Source organism: Camelus ferus, chromosome 23 (assembly GCF_009834535.1).
Source record: "Camelus ferus isolate YT-003-E chromosome 23, BCGSAC_Cfer_1.0, whole genome shotgun sequence".
NCBI lineage: Eukaryota > Metazoa > Chordata > Mammalia > Artiodactyla > Camelidae > Camelus > Camelus ferus.
In genome coordinates this window covers 24,443,581-24,461,661 of record NC_045718.1, presented here as the reverse complement: position 1 = coordinate 24,461,661, position 18,081 = coordinate 24,443,581, and the positions used below count along the sequence as shown (strand labels likewise).

General features: G+C 38.0%; 1 protein-coding gene across 1 annotated transcript in view; it reads left to right on the top strand.

The window, feature by feature from the left end:
- HMCN1 (hemicentin 1) overlaps nt 1-18,081 on the top strand; it is a 399,750-nt gene that overhangs the window by 148,834 nt on the left and 232,835 nt on the right. Inside the window, 5 exon segments of the mRNA XM_006185542.3 lie at nt 1,558-1,664; nt 10,651-10,771; nt 11,842-12,105; nt 13,254-13,398; nt 15,931-16,052. Of these exon segments, the coding sequence (XP_006185604.2) occupies nt 1,558-1,664; nt 10,651-10,771; nt 11,842-12,105; nt 13,254-13,398; nt 15,931-16,052 (759 nt within the window).

Genomic DNA, 18,081 nt, shown 5'->3' with positions numbered 1-18,081 from the left:
GTATTTTATGTTACTTTTAAGTGAATCACATTGAAAAACTTCTTTTAAAACATCTGTCTAATTTTTATCATATCATTTTCTTAATAAAGATTAACTTTACAGTAGATGACTATTGAAAGCAAATTTATATTTTTATTAGAGTAATATTTTAATTTGCTTTGCCTCTTCACTTAATTGTATGGTATAACCCTAAATTTTGGCCTGAGTCCATTGCTGGTTGAATATTACAGTAAGACTTAATTGAAAAGTAATTTTGTTATACACCAGAAATGGACACAACATTGTAAACTGACTAAACTTCAATAAGAAAAAAAAAAAAGAGTTTGAATTATTTAAAAAAAAAAAGTTCCCAATGAAAAGAAAAAAAGTAACTGAATAAAGACAGTAACTTCATTTTCCCTAATATTTATATTTAGAAATGTTCTTTTACCTATTGTTTGCAAAATATTTTTATTCCCATTGTAGCAGTAGTATGTGTTACATTATTTTTTACGTATTTGTGAAAATTTATAAATGGAGAGGGAGTAACTGTCTTTCTCACTTTAATTTATGTCTTAGAAAATTAATACTTTAAAGAAAACAGTTTATGAAATTGTTCTCAAAGGCTACCTCCACAGTTAACAATCAAATTGAAATTTACAAAACAAGCAGAATCTGTTTTTCAAGACTTCATAGGTTCAGCCTTAGAACTGGATTTGTCTTTTAAGGTAGCATTCTTCTAACGTCCATTTTATCTATCAGGAAAAATCTGTGTTTTTCACTACCTGAATACTTAAAAGTACCTGTACCCATTGCGTTATGTTTTTATTACTTTAAGAAGTCACTGACATTGATATTTTAAAAGCCATTTATAATGATTGTAAAGGTTTTGTTGCAAACATAGGATTTTTATAATTGATTTGTTTATATAACTACAGAAGTAGTCCACAGAAGAGGCAAGAGTGAACTGAACGACTAAACTGTGGCTTAATTTCAAATTTACTTTTCTTCCTCTGAGTTCAAACTACTAGATTCTTTAGGTAAATCTCAGATCAGTAGAAGATGATACCATGTTACTTCATTACACTGCCTCCTTTAATTATTCCTATGACAGGTAAAGGCTTGTTCCTATGTTTCACGGAAAACTGGTGAAAGTTTTGTACTTCATGTAAAGATATGCCCAGGGCTCTTATGTTAGTAATACCTTGAGTGATCTTCAAAAAGACATTTATTCTGGCTTACTGTTTTTACCATCTGTTACGTCTAAATGTCTCTAGGGGCTGCACATAAGTGCTCGGTAGCTATCATAATTGTTACCTAGGCTAGCTTTGGAAGTATGATTACAGTCTGCTAATTGTTATTCTTTTTAAGATCAAATCAGCATAGCAGAGAGGAATCTGTTACTTCAGTTCCGATGTCCAGAAACCCTAAAATTAGGTGTATTTTAGATAGAAATAAAATCATGTTTTGAGCTTTAGGCGCAAATATCCATCAGGTAATCTGTCCTGGAAATGTACACAGTTAATCTGCATAGCTGAAAGAAAGATTTTGCTTGTTACCTTTATGTCTGTCTTTCAGGGAAGCTGGTGAAAAAGGGATTTGGCCTGAACGAGCTGTTAAATATCCATAACTCTGCCAAGGTGGTGAATGTTAAACAGCCAGAGGCTGGAATATGGACAGTGAAGGTACTGTTATTTTACAGAGTCTGTTTATTATTTTATTTTGATGTTGGCGTGTTTTACAAAGTGGATATGATAGTTTATTTATATCTTCCCTTGCAATCATGAAGATTGCTTTTACTGAAAATGCAGTATACGTGGTGCGTTGGTCAGAGGTGTCTTGATCACGTGAATTGATAGTGTTAAGTTTTGATAATCATGAAAGGTATTGATACCACCACAAAATAGGCTTAAAATCCTTGGATGGTTTTCCTGTTGTCAAATCTATAGGTTGATTGTACTGGCTACGCCCTTCCTCCAAAACAATCAGAGATGGAGCCGGGAGAAAATGATGGTTGGGGCACAGGCCCCAGGGTGGAGCTGCCCTGGGTTCGCATCTCAGAGCCACCGCTCAGAAGCTGCCTTGCCTTGGAACTGTAACTTCTCTGTGCCTTGCTGTCCTCCCCTGTAATGTAGGATGGCAGGAACAATCCTTTACTTCGTGGAATTGTGCTGAGAGTGAAATTAAGATGACACAAATGAAGTACTTAGTTAGCATAGTTCCTGTTACAAAATAAGCACTCAAGCATTGTTGATTGTTGGTATTTGGTGGCTCTGCATTCATTGTTTAACACAAAATGGTATTTGTATCCTACCTAGTATATATTCACTCTTAGAAAGCATTGTATTTTGGTGATACAGAGGAACGAACACATAATCGAAATTCAGGACACCATACATCTAAGGTCTAGTTCTGCTCCAGATTGCGTGTGTGACCCGCTCTGGTAGATGGTCCACGTGGCTTGCCTGTGTATTTCAGAATTTTCAGTGTGCTCTGGCCTCCTTCCAACTGTCGTGTCTGTGTTTCTGTGTTGGAGAGATTTTCTTTTCTTTTTTTTTTTTTAACCAGAACAGGAGAAGACTGTTTTCCTGGAGGAGTAAACCCTTCAAGAGCAGCTTTCAGCCTTGGCAGGAATAAGGTCCAGTTGTCTGTAGTGAGAGCAGGCTTAAAAGCATGCCCTTTACTGGCTGCATTCCTTTTCCTGCATTACTCTCCCTCCTCCTGTGCAGCCCTCGCACCTCCCAAACATCTTAACTCTACAATCCTCTGGGAGGACTCAGATGAAGATACCTCTTGCATCACTTACTCTTGCATTGTCTCAGCTTCCCTACACAAAAAATGAGATCAGCGGGCTCATGGTTCAAATTGTAGAGCTGCTGTGAAGGTTCATAGAGGGGCTTTACTGTGGAAAACTGAGGTGCTATTTTTGCAGCCCATTTTTTTTAAACTTTTTTTTTTATCGAGTTACAGTCATTTTACAATGTTGTGTCAAATTCCAGTGTAGAGCACAGTTTTTCAGTTATACATGAACATAAATATATTCATTGTCACATATTTTTTTGCTGCAAGCCAGCCCATTTTTTTTTAAAAGAATGCCTATATTAATGTTCTTGATTTAAAGAGTGAGTTTCCATTGTAACTCCATTCAAATCCTAGAATATTCGTTTATTTTCAGAACTCTCAGACTTGGAAACTAGAAATAGAAATACGGATATTTTAAAAAGGGGGATGATAAGGGATAAGAGTATAAGTAAAAAGGCAATGTGCGAGACAGTCTAGTAATGTTTATTGAATGGATCAGAAATGGTCCCATCTGCATGTTATATTCACCAAGTTCCTTTGCACATGGTGGTTGTTCAATATTTATTGAGTGTGGCCAGATTTGATTGTACATTTATTTTGACCTACTTACCAAGAATATGACTAGACTGAGTTTGACTTTCTGTGACCACAGTGGGAAGGAGTATAAGAAGCTGAGTCTCTTTATCCCCAGACACTTTAAGCATGACGTCAACCAGCAGTGTCCTGAGCTAGCAAGTCCACTGCTAGCTCCATTCTTGCTCTCTGAATCAAGGCATTAAGTTGTCTATTACTGATTTTGAAATATGTACAAGTGATGCCATTCTTCTGTATTATTAGCAATTTATTGTGAAGTATGTGAACCCACTTACAGTTGATTTGGATTGCTACCAGAGGTATTTCCTCTAGTAAAAACTCTTGCCTAAAAGAGGGATATTTCACATGTCTGATGTTGTACCGTGTGACTAACACACCTATTCATTCAGTCATCCCTTCAATAAACAATGAACATCCGCTTCTGGCTGTGTTCCATGGTACTTAATGGGCACTAAGCATGTCTTAATTGATCATTAGTACAGAGGAGCACTGAAGAATAGTCTGTGAGTGAGGAGGGAGATGATAAGATGATGGCGACACTGTTTAGACAAGTCTCTAAGCTCAGTCTCCTACAATTAAGAAAACAATAAAAAGGCATAGTGTCTATTATTATATTATCTTAAATTTATTTCTAGTCCTCACCAGAAAAGCTTCTGGGTCTCATGTTACACAATTTCTAGAGTGCAATTAGTGGTAACTAAACAGAGCATAAGCATTACAATGCAAATAAAGATAATAAACTTATTTTGCTTCTAAATGAAATACCAAACTAATGTACCAGGTTGGTGCAAAGGAAACTGAGCTGAGTCTACTGACATAAATATCGATGCTGATTTTGGATCTCCCTTTCGGACGGCTGATGCATGCTTTACGTGTGTGCTTTCTCAAGAAGAGAAGTGTCTGAGATTACGTAGCACATCCCTCATGCCATCCCCTGTGCACTCTGCTGTCTGGAAAGTGTCTGCTATCTACTATCAATGGAATTAATAATGGCTTTTTGAATGTTTCACAGAACAGTTTTAATCTTGAGTATGGAGAACAGACTATCTCTTGTTTGACCTTAGCATGGTATTCAAGGACCACCTAATTGAGCCTCAGTCAATCTTTCCAGTTACCTTCCATCATTTGCCTTTCGACTTTCATCAAATATAATTTGGTGGTGTCTCTCACCCTCTCTCCTACCACATTCTTTTGGTCCTTGCTTTCTCTCAAGCTGTTCCATCTTCCCAGAATGCTCTTCCTTTCTTACTTAATGTCTGATTCGTAACTACCTACTAACGCTCAGTCAGAATGGCAACTGTCATCCAGACATGTCTGACTTTTTCCGTCCAGAATATTCTCTCTTCCCTCTGGCTTTCTGCTGCAATTTTTCTGCACCTCCCTTTTGGATTATTTTTCCCCTTTATAGCATATTTACTTCTGTACAAATATTGTCTTCCAATTTTGCTATAGACTGGACTTTGTCACTGTTACATGTCACAGTACCTGAGAGAGAACCATGTAAGTATTCATGATTAAAAATTAATACACTTATTGTGATGATATCCAGGGGGGCCAGGCAGAAGCGTTGGTTTAGTTAGCCCATGGTTGACATACTGACACAGAACACTCTATTTTTTAAAATGCTATGAGAGGGATTTCTTTTGTGGTTTCCTTCTGAAACCCTGGTGATTCCTTTCCTGTGACTTACTAGGATACTTTCACTAAACAGAGGTGAGTCAACTCATCAGTATAGTTCCTACAAATGACTCGAATGTTTTAGGTTGCCTCTGATGCAGGGGAAAATACGCCAAAAAAGAAATAACTGAAATGAACATAAAAAAATATTATTAAAAAAGAGAAGGTGGTTTTATGCCCCTATGTTTCCATTTGTAGGAAGCCTCAAATCCTGGATCTTATTTCTAAGAAGAGATGTAAATTTTCCATTCAGGCAGCTGTAATCTATATATAGAGTTTTTGACAATAACCACAGAAACTCTCAGGCAAGATTTTCCCCTCTGCTCTTAAAGAGAAACTTCATGCAAAGATACTAAATAATTGTCAGCACCCATTAGGTTTAGGTGGTACAGACTGTTTCCGTTAGTCTAGGATTATCAATGTGATCGATCACGTAATTTAGCACATCCACTGAGGTGTTTCCATTAAGTAAATATGGATCAACTGTCCTTAGATAATCTCCCAAGTAGAGAAGGGACTGTACCGAACTGGGTGATTGCATTGAGATTCTGACACGAGTAGAAGTTTCCTGGTTTATGATATTTATTTTGGTTGCCAGAGCCTCCTAATGCATCTTCTGCAGGGTAAGGCTATTTTAGACATCATAGCCAAGTGACATAAACTTGTTAAGGAATCATTATCAAATAACCCTCAAGTCTACAAAGGACCACACAAGCACAGTACTATGCTGCCTCCAATTATTCTCACTTGGTGACTCTTTTGAATAAGCCTTCAGACTACACCAGGTATGTTATTTAAATAGATTAGATGTAGCATTAATTCAATGTTTAGGGTCAGTGGAATGCTGCATAGATTTTTTCCCTGGAAAATTTCCCTGTTATTTTGGTCTGCCAATATCAGCTTGTCAACCAAAAGGAATGTTTCCTTTTCTTTTTTCTTTTTTTTCTGTATAAATGTGTGTGTGTGAACATATACTTAAGCAGAATTTATTCTATGTTTTGGGTACATTTCTCTCCTTATATGACATTTATTTAAACATACAGTGCCTAATAAAATAATAGTATTTAAGTCAAGCTGGCTTTATTATATTTGTGGCTGGCACAATGCCTAGCCCACAGTAGATTCTCAATAAATATTTAATTTAAAACCACAGTATTCTTTAGGTTGTAAAGAATGGTTTGCTGTTCAAGAGTAATTACTTTGTAAAGAGATGGGCATCTATTTTATTTCAAGATACTCCACTACTTAGAATCTTTTGACCTTGAAGAAGTTACTTAGTACTCTCTAAGTCTGAGAAAAATGGGGGAAAATAATACCTACTTAATACTGTCATGATTAAATTAGATGTTGGTAAAATGCTTAAACAGTTTGACCCATGAATGGTAAAATTAGTTACTCTTATTCTGCTGAATATGTACAAATTATAAATTGTATCTTTATTTTCTATCAATTCAGATATAAATCAAGGTTCTCTTTTTCCCTTTGGCTTATTTGTTATTTTATAAAACATTGAAACTCCTTAGGAGAGAGAAACGAAAGCCAGCTTTATGAGTCACATTTTAATTCCATTTATAACGGGAGGCTTCACATGAATACCAGGAGGAATTCTCATTGGCTCAGTACAAGAAAGCTCATTCCTCGCTAATGTCACATGTCCTTTGAGGGTGGAAAGGATGTTCTCCCACACTCGGGAACCCAGGGTGATAGAAGTAGCACCACGGAGCATGTGGCCCCTTTTAGTGGGGAAGAGACAGGAGAACGTGCATTGAATTCAAAAAGGAAGGGATTGTGTCACCTCTAGGATGAGGTAGACACTTTGGTGAGTGACAGACACACTTCACTCCCTCTGTTACCCATTGACCATAACTATTATCATGGCCTAATGGTTTGCTGGAGCTGGCTTAGAAATGGCTTGTGAAGAGTCAACTCTGCACTTTCTCTTCCCAGCTCTTTGTTCAGTGACATCATGTTGGGGGCTTGAAATCAGCCACTGTGGTGGTATCTACATCATGGAAATTGGCAAGTACCCCGAATTAGGGTGTTTTTTGTTTTTTTTTTTTTTTTCCAGAGAGAAGTTTGCCAACACTCCACTAACCTGGCCTCTCCTAAAAGAGTTCGTTTAGAAATTTAGAATGGCAAATGAATAGTTGGGGGCATATTATTGTTTTCTGTGCCGCAGGGTCTAGACCAACCCAGAGGTTACGTTATCCAACAGTGCTGTGCATAGACTTAGAATATTGAACTTGGAGTAGTTGCCATTTAGCTTGCTATCTAAATGTAGGCAAGGAATCATTTCTTTGAGCCCCAGTTTCTTTATAGTGCTATAAAATCATTTTTGGCTGTAACAGGATTTTATAAGATAATATGTGAGCACACTTAGCATAATGCTTCAAGGTAAGTTCAATGAGTTCTTGATGAATCTGGCATTAATTTGTCCTAGGAGAATCTAAGGGAAAGCGCCAACATTAATTAAGCATTTGGATGACTTTTAGTATCATTTATTCAATCTACATGTATTAAGTGCCTATTAGGTAATCTTTTATAGGTGATAAAGATGACATAATTATTGCCTTCATGGGCTTTCAGTGTTGAGAGGGCTTTCAATATCTAATAGGCCTTTCTCCTTAAACTGAAAGTAGATCTGGCTGCAATAGAGCTGACCAGGAAGATATCAGAGGAGCAGCTGATTTTCCCTGGAGCTCTCCATGGTGCTTGCTTCCTGGTACTTCTGTCTGTCCTCCTTCATTCCTTGTAGACTCACTCCAATTCAGAAGCCTGCACTCCGGTCCACTCTGCTCCTTCTTTTCTCTGACTGCTTTTGGATTGTGGCCACCTCTTTACAACTTTAGAATGCCAGTAGGTGTCTAGCTGAACTTCATCTTTGCCTCAGCCGTGCTCACACTATAGCAGCCTCTGTATTCCTGACTCAGACCCTTGTACAGTTTGACCAACACGACATCCTGCCTCAGAGTAGTAATGTAGCTCATTATGAACGTTTAAAAATTGTATGAATAGATATACTGTTTAACATACAACTCTTAGAATTTCTAGCCAATACAAACCCTGTTCAATGTGTGGTGTCTAGAAAATTTCCTGTTATGCTTGGAGCCATCGTGCTGCTCTTAGATTTCCCTCTTCTTAAATACAGAAGCCATGAGGTTAGGATTCCTCTATGCCAGAGTGATAGTTCTGGATATTCTGTGGTAGAGAAATGCTTTTTGGGGCCAAATTCTCATTTTTAATATAACCCACAATTTTAATCTACATGATATAAAGACCAGATAGAAAAACATTAAATCATTTTTTGAGTCTTACTAATTTAATTATGTCTATAGAAAAATGGTACTAAGATGGCTAAAATAATTTAGAAGGGAAGAGAGGACACAGCTGGACTTCTCCTCTGCTCTACTCAGTTACAGAATTAGCTGAATTTTCTTTGCCCCTCCAAGACCGTATCATTTATTTCTCCTGCAGCCGTGCTATGTCCGTACTGTGTGAGACTCCAAAGCCTTCTCCCAGTGCTTCTGGAGTTTCCTAAAAGCTTACCTTCTTACAGTCTCCTTGCCTCCCAATTACTTGTATGTTGATTCTAAGCTTGTGTACTTTGATGCAGGGTACAGCTCAGCCCCTTCAAAAATTTCACAGGAAATCCACTAACAGGAATCTTTCGTGAGTTTAGTAGATTTGCTGATAGGTTTAGGGACATATCTTGAAGTGACTTGCGCCCTTTTGCTCTCTCCTTGTCCCCAGTCCTTCTTTCTCCTTGTTGTGTTTTTTCTTCTCTCCTATGGAGAGTCTCAGGAGTTCTCTATTACTCTTCTATTGTGGACAACGGTTGGATGTATTTCAGCCTTTGCCCTGGAACCAGCATAATCTAATTCATTGAAATGATTGTGAGAAATGCATGGCGTAGCTGCAGAGGTCAGTTTCTGGAACCTCACTGAGTTCCCATCCCAGCTCCACTACCTGCTGTTTATCTGTGACCTTGAGCAAGTGACTTTACCTTCCTCATCTGTGAAATGAAAATAATAGTATTGCCAAGTAATAAGGAGCCACCGTGGTTTTAAGGAAGATTGTGCGGTTTGTGGAGCTCTGGAGGTGGCTTATCTTTAGCCATGGTATGGCTTAATCTAGCTGTTCACCAGAGTAAAATCATAGAAATATGTATTTCTAGAATGTTCTGTCATTGCTATGATACCTAAATATGTGCTTCTCAGAGTTGTGATCCATGTTTCCATGTTAGTGCCCTGATGCTAGCATGTGAATGCTTTCTCTTACTCCTGTATTCTGCTTCCACCTAAATGCTGCTATCATGTAGTCACTTTATTTTGAGACTAAAATCTCAGTGATCAATGCAATAAAATAGTGGTGAGCTCTTGTTCATAAGCCTTAGGTGGTTTTTGAAATGCACATTCCTAGACTTCTCTGACCAGAGATTCTGATTCAGTAAATCTTGGCTGGAGCTCAGAGTCTGTGTTTTTACAAACAATCCAAGTAATTTTGTGCAGATGTAGGTATAAGTGATGCTCAGATCATATCTGGGGAGACCCCGAGGTAGAGGCTAACTCTGACGTACCTTGCCTTTGGGAGACATTGCATGTAGCACTGTGGTGAAGAGCCCAGAGCCTGACCTTTGGATTAAAACCCCACCTCTGCACGTTAGGAAAGTTAGAAAACCCTGTGAACTTGGATGAGCTATTTAATGCTTTGATGCCTCAACCTCCTTATTTATACAGTGGTGTTAATGAAGATACCTACCTTATAGGATTGTAATGAGGATTAAATAAGCCAGTGTATTCCAAGAGTCTGGGCACAGAGGAAGTGCCCAATAAACGTTAATGTTATTATTTTATCCTGTGGCCCTAATCCAAATTATTTATTGTTTAGGCACATATGAGTAACTTCAGCGCCTAGGTGTTATTTGATATCTTGTCCATCTCCTTTGGGAGGTTTTAACTGAACTACAGTCTAGTCCGTGCTCCCTTTATATATGCATTTTTATGTACCTTTTCTGTAATTCTGTCACTGCATTTACTGCATCATAAAAAAGATTTCTCTTTCTCCATCTACCCCCACTCCCACACTGGCCATAAACTTTTAGAGGGTAGGAACTTTTTTTTTTTTTTCCAAACTCACATTTGATCTCAAGCACTGAATGCCTTTGCTGGATACTGCTGAGCTGAAGATGCCCTTTGGCTAAAAGCTGGGTAATGGTCAGCTCTTGTGCTTGTCCTGGCTGTATCTTTCCAGAACAAAGAGAAAGGAAATATTTTCCATAATAGTACCTGGATGGTGTTGAGGGGAGAAGATTCAGTCATTTATTCATTTTATGTGTATTTCCTGAACATATACCTCTATATCTTTTACCACTGAGCATGCAGTATAATACTCAAATGCACTTTAGTCGCCTGGGATATGTATTACAAAACTTGCATTGAAGACACAATCACAGTTAAGTTCAGAACACTCAGATCAGAGCCTCAGTGATTTGACATCAATCCCAATTAAACACTCTGCAGTTTCTCATACTGTTAGTGTTTATTGTGACCAGCATCCTGGGTCAATTACTAACGGGGTTTGTCATTAAACATTTTTCAGACATCGAGCAGTGGAAGGCACTCTGTTCGCATCACTGGCCTCAGTACCATTGATTTCCGAGCTGGTTTTTCCCGAAAGCCTACTCTGGACTTCAAAAAAACAGTCAACAGACCTGTGCAAGGTTTGTCATGCACATTACTTCAATTGGCATGGGAGATACTGAAGTGCAAAATATTTTTCCGACTGTCTGTGATTATATAATTTTGTAGTATTCAATAAAATTGGGAAACATAGCGTCTTTATTATAGCTACGATTGCACTCTTGACCTAGTCATTGTTTCTCAAAGTGTAGTCCCAAGATTCACATGTTAAAATCACTTAGGGAGCTTGTCAAAAATTAAGATTCCTGGGGCCCATGCCAGATCTGTATGAGAATCCCAAAAGGCAGGGCCCAGGAAAATGCACTTGAATGAGTAACCCATTGATTCCTATACTTACTAAACTTTGAAAACTACTGACTTAGATCTTGAGATTCTTTTCTTACTACCGTCTTACTACCCTGTTGTCAAGGTGAAAATACGGATTTTGTGTGTGTGTAAAGACATCACATAGCCGTGGGTGTTCAAAGATGAAATTATTGTTCATTTGAAAACTTCTTTCTCTTATTTTATTCATACAAGAAAATTTATATTTTTGTAGCCAAAAAAAGAAGGCTCAATCCTACCATGACTTTAAATTTCTTTTTTCTGATTGTCGTTTATTTATTTTTGTTGCTGCAGTTGCTAGAAGGATACAAAATAGTGAATCTTTAAAAATTGTCACATAATTAGGGGGAGTGTATAGCTCAAGTGGTAGAGCGCATGCTTAGCATGCATGAGGTCCTGGGTTCAATCCCCAGTACCTCCATCAAAAAACTAAATAAATGAATAAAACTACCTCCCCCTGCAAACAAACAAACAAATAAATAAAAATGGTCACATAATCAAACATCATATAACACACTATTCATAATTCTAATTTTTCTACATATAAACATTCCATAAAGATAATCCCTTAGGAACCCCCTGTCTGCTCATGAATAAAGTGTCTTTTGTGTAGAACAGATTCTACAGTTGGGCCATAATTTGTGACACGGTCTGTGGTTCTCATACGTATGGTACTTGTTGTCTGTTACTATAACGCAAATATTTATTTGATACCTAACCTCAGTTCATGTTAGCTGTAAACGATGACAAATTCTTTCTCTTGCAGGAATACCTACCTTTGTGCTGCTGAATACTTCTGGAATTTCTATCCCAGCGAGGGTAGATCTTCTTGAACTTCTCAGTATCTCAGGCAGTTCTCTTAAGACTATTCCTGTTAAATATTACCCAGACAGAAAACCTTATGGCATATGGAATATTTCTGACTTTATACCACCAAGTGAAGCTTTTTTCCTCAAAGTAACAGGCTACGATAAGGATGATCATCTCTTCCAGAGAGTATCAAGTGTTTCCTTTTCCAGCATTGTCCCAGGTAAGATATCACTCTGTTCAGCACTGGAGTATTGAGAGTTTCAGGGGCTGATGTGGTCTAGGTAAAGAATGGACTCTAAAGTCGAAAATAATATCTTCATGTTATTAGTGGGTCACCATGTCAAAAAGCATTCACACATAGGTGACGCACTTTTCTTACCCATGAAATAAAAGCATCCAGCATTTCCAGTTAAGTCTCACAGATAATAGATCTGAGAATTTTGATTACTTCAGTGTAAGAACTTGAACTGGGAAATTCTGGTGCTCTTACTCTCCCATAAAAAACCTGGCACATGTGTTTAATGTTTAATTAAGATATCTGATTTGGCTACATTTTTATATACGATTGTCAGAAACCTTCTGTTTCGTGAACAGTAGTTGATTGTAAACAGCTGGTGATGATTTTGCCTTTACTTGGTTAGTTGGTTAGTTAGTTAATTAGGAAGCTAGTTACTTATATATTTGCTGTTAGTTCTCAAGGCTGATGACTGAACTCTGACCAAAACTTTAGAACTGTATATAGCTTGCACCGTGGACTGACAAAGATACAGAAGGATTGCTTCTAGTTTGTGCTGTTGGGTGGAGGGATAAGATTGTGATTTGAGCAATTCAGGAACAACTCTAGCTTTTGTTTAATAGTTGTAGAAAGGTAGTAATAGAACCAACCTCAGTATTTCCTCATGTACAATATTCAAAGTTAGTTGTGTTCACCCCTGAATTGAATGCTTAAAAAAATCTACTGCATTCTTAAAAATGAATTTTGTCATTCTTTTTTTGGAGAACAATTACCTGGGGAGCTCAGTTCTAAGATACATGTGTTCTTTTCATATTTTCACATTTTTGAAATTGAACTGTGTTCTACAGTTGATGATGTGTTGTAACTTACTTAGTAGCTTTGTGTTCTGTCTTGGTCTTAAAATCAGTAAGGTCTTAGATTCAGTGAGTACCTTAGGAAAGGGTCCATGGAGCTAATCCAGAAATTAATAAGCTTTGAGCCAAGAAAGACAGTTACAAGTGATTTTTAGTGGTTTAATTAATTGGAATGTGGAGAATTTACTGGAATAATTTAAGCATGAAGCTTTTGAATGGATTAACAGGAAGTATGAAATATCATTGTGACCTTCTTGCTTATGTTCTTTTTCTTCCTAGATGCTCCCAAAGTTACAATGCCCGAGAAAACCCTGGGGTACTACCTGCAGCCGGGCCGAATTCCCTGCTCTGTTGAGAGCCTTTTGCCCTTCACCTTGAGCTTTGTCAGAAATGGAGTTAGACTCGGAGTAGACCAGTATTTAAAGTGTGTAAATGTTTCTATTAGTAATAATTTAGAGCACTACACATCTAAATACAAATAGATACTTCTGTTACTGTACTTCTTCATTAGAAATTTCTCGTTTGTTGGCTCCACAGTCTTGGAATAGAGCAGTGAGCAAAACAGACACAGGTCTCTACTCTTGTGGAACTTAATATTGTATGATAAGATAATAAATGCTAGAATACGTTTAAGAGTTGATTTGGGTTTTATAAGACTAAATTTATGCAGAGGATCCCTTGTTAAAACAAAGAATGCAAAATTATGAATACAGAGTTAGATATCGAACCTTTCAAGAGCCTTTACAGATGAAAGACCCTGAAGCTTAAACTTTATTGGCTTCGGGGCAAACTTGTCTCTGAATCTGATTTAAATAAAGTGTTAAGGCGAAAAGTAGAGCAGGTCTTTGGTTGGGTGGGGTGAGTGATACTGACTGGTTAGTGGGGAGCATGTGGTTTTGGCCTAGTTGCATTTTCAAAATTCAGCATAGGGGCATTTGAGCAAAGACCTGTGTGGTAGAGAGCTGGTCATGCAGGTATCCAGGGAAGGTGTTCACACACCAGGAATAGTAAATGCAGATGCACTAAGGCAGTGTGGATCAGACAAGTGGGAAAGGAAGGCAGGAAGGAAGCCAGTGTAGCTGGAGCCCAGGGAGCCAGGAGGAGAAGAGTGGAAAAGGGGCTTGTGCTGGGATGTGGGGGTCGGGGGCGGTGACGGGGGACCAGAAGTGTGTGGTTACTGTGGCAGCTAACAATCAACGGAAGTGGGCTAGAAGGCACCGACTCTCCTTGTGAAGATGGGTGAACTTTTTAGACAAATCTAAGTTAGCTAGTGATAAACATTAAGTAGACCTTAAACACTAGAGGGTGATTTCTGGAAAATGTTTTTTCACTTATGCTGAAACAAACTACATTTTGGGAAAAACGCTAGGAATTATTTTAAGAAACTTTTACACTGGTAATCCACTATTAACGTAACTTATACAACATGTTAAATGTTTGACAGTCTTAGCTCATACTCATTCTCATTAGGGGGTCATTTTAAGCAAAAGCTATGGCAAGAATGTTCATGATAACTTTAGAAAATTTTCCAGTATTTAAAAATTGGATTGTATCATTTCCTGCTACTTTTTTAAGCATACATTTTATATGTATCTTGATGATCTACTTAGCTGCATATTTAATAACCATCAACATAACTGGCCGGGATATCAAATATGATGAAGTTACATAACTGACAGATGAAATCAAATAATTCTGCTTCGTGTTTAAATAGTAACATTTTTAAAGACACTTGAGATTCTGTATAAATGTTAATTCATTAATTCCACAATTCCTCTGAGGTAAACCACAAGGATGCTTTCCCTCATTTTTCCAGCTCTGTGGCCCAGAGATGTGACATGCCTTACTGACATACATTAAGCTCTTTGGATGTGAGAGGCTAAAGACAAAATTGGTCACGGGTGATGATGGATTGATCCTCTAACGCCAGTTCACTCCCACATCCCTGCCCTAGATTTCCTAATAACTTCAGACATATGACTGGGATCTTTGTTATGTGAGTCACTATGGTCACTAGGGGAACGTAGGAGAGATACATTTGCGTTAGTAACGGGACATATTTCTTTTTGATATGTCCCCTCTTCCAAAGACCATCCCTTCAAAACATTTTATTGTGGCCATATAATCTAAATGCCAACTGATAAGGCTACATGAAAAAGAACTGTTTTTATGTAATATTTCATAAACAAGAGAGAAACAAATAGAACTGTAATGAATATTCTTCAAGCAACCATACACTGGTTCTGTGCCTTTGTCCTTCTTCCTGAATATCAACTTTCTTATTTTTGAATAGAAGGACTCAAGACTAGAAGAATTGTCACTTTCTAGTCTAAAATTTACATGTATCTGATTTTTTGATGAATCCTAATATGTACTTGGCTCTGACTTAGGCACTGGCAGAAGACACGAAAGACATATGCATTTTAAACTCCTATTTTCCTGGAACTTAGCAGAACCCCCTATACAATGACATTTGCAAACGTGGGCTTAACATTACTGCTCTTCAGCATTTAAGATACATCCTAGGTGATCAGTGGAGCACAGAATCAAGTCACACTCCATATTATTCTGAATGTGACTCGTAAGGACCACTGGCACCTAGTGTGTACACAAGTGAAAGGAGACAGCATTAGCTGAAGTGAATAGTCTCAGTTACTCAAATATATGGAATAGTCACCTGGCTTATTTTCTACGAAGAACAATAGCAAAAAACAAAACAAAACTTACCATCTTTGTAATTTTTTTTTTTTTGGCTCTGAGTAGAAAAGCTTAACTTTCCAATTAAAATACAAAAAGTGTGTAATTTTAAGTTATAAAAAACTCTGCAGTTTAATAAATGTACTTTCTTTACACTGGTTCTTTGGAATGAATCCTTTAAAACAAATAGTGGGACCACTGCTTTCAACGTGGTCTTGTTTTTATAGTCACTGAACAGGCTTCTATTTTCTCACCCCAGAGAATCTGCCAGCATGACCTGGGATATTGAAAAGGTCGCTTTGTCTGACGAAGGCTCCTATGAGTGCGTTGCCGTCAGCAGTGCGGGGACCGGACGAGCACAGACATTCTTCGACGTGTCAGGTGACTATCACTAATTGCTTTGCAGCTGCCTAATTATTTATGCAGCTATGGAAATGGGATGTGTGTTAATCCAGGCTTCACCACCTATTAGCTGTGTGACCTGCCTTGGGCCAGTTAAGGACTCAGTGCCTTGGCTTCCCTAACTGTGAAATGAGGGTCATACCAGTAACTGTCTCTATCTCACGGAGGAACTGTGAGGATTAAATGAGATAATACATGTTAAGCACTGAGAAGAGGGCCTGGCACAGAGAACTACCTAATAGACATTAGGTATGATTATTGTTGTTGTTGCTGTGGTTATTATCCTTATTGTTATTGTAGAGACTTAATAAATACTTCTTAAAATTGCTATATGGCATTTTCCTTGGAGGAAATAAAATACAAGAAAAGGGAGGGATCTCTTCTGTAATAGCAAAGGTAAACCTTCCCTTTCCCTCTCGCACGTTCATGATGAGCAGAGTGCGCTTGTGAGTGCATTCTGACATCCAAGTCGAAGACAATTAGGTATCACATTCAAAACACACAGGACATTAATGGCTACCATACTGGTATCAAGAAGGGCAGAAGGCATGCTAATTATTTTATATTTAGATAGTATGTTTCCCATGAATAAATGGGAGCCCAGGCTCAGATTACCTTATACAGTAGAATATATTATAGTGAAAATAATTATTTTTCCTCTAATCTCCCAGAATTCTTTTGAAACCAAAGAGTTTCGTGCATGATCAGTGATCAGGATTTAAGCCACTTACTCAGCATATATCTAGAATTTATTGGAAACTTTGTTTTGACTCAGTTGTTTTCTACCTGCCTCGGAGCCTGGGGTTGCTGTGTGTTTAATAGTAAGCCTGTTCTGACCTACATGTGGTGCTGAGTTTATAACAATGTCTGTTTTGTCAGTTTATTATGGATGTGCCTTTTCTTGAGACAAAAGAAGCTTTATCCTTATGGGACTGTTTAGAAGCTTAGGGCTTATGGTTGTTATCAATAAGTCCAAGCTGGACTTTAAGACAAAGGCATGCAAACATGTTCTGCTTGCAGTAAATTATTTGTATTCTCTTATTCTTAAAAAAATAAACTTCATCTTCTGAAACAATTTAGCAAGTTGACATGCATCATAAACTATTCAGTTTTTTCATCTCCAATAATTATGAAAAGCATTGGAGTCATGTCAACATTCCTCAGCTTCTGGGAAAACAAACACTTGAGCTCTTGAATTTTTTTCCTAGCAATATTAATTAAGGGATGGACAACAGGGAAAGAGGTTTGAGTGAGTTGATTCAGACGTCTTGCAAAAATAACTGGGAAGTGCTAGAAAGAACCTGTGAACGGACTGCTGAGACTTTGGCCCTGTGGTGTCAGTCACTTTCGTAGATATGTTCTACACGGGCCCTTCTAGGAGTAATCTGTGCCAGTCAAGCAGTGCTATGTCTAGGAAATTGTGCCTTGCTGAAGCCAATTTTCAAGATTTGTGTCCTGCTTGGTTAATTACGAAGGAAGGCGCAAAAGCACTGATGATAATGGCAGTGAGTGTAACAGCAGAAGTAACAAGCAAGTGCCCCTTTGGACTGGAAAGAGTAGACATTTCTTTATGGGCTAACCTTTGCTTAACCTACCAGCCTCAAGCCTGCTTCTGAATCTTAGACTGAGCTCTCAGCCCAGCCACCCTACTGCGCCTACTAAGCAGCGCGCTGGAATCACGTGTGAATTCACAGGGTAATTAGATCTGATGTCTTGGGTAGCAGTGTTAGGAAGCATGGCATGATGAGGTGGTGATAGTTTTGCTTTACTGTGTATGTGATTTTATTAAGTCAAAGAGCACCCAAGAACAGTTTAAAGAAAAGCTGAAGTCCTCGCAATATGTTACCTGAATTTTTTTCAGCTTTTTCTGCTTGCAGACAAGTTTAAGGACTTTTGGTTGACTGGAAGGATAAAGTTTGATCTTGAAGACTGATACTCTTTCACATTTAAACTGAGACAGACACATGGGTTTCCAGCTAGCGCAGTTCCCCACAGTTTTTATCACTGT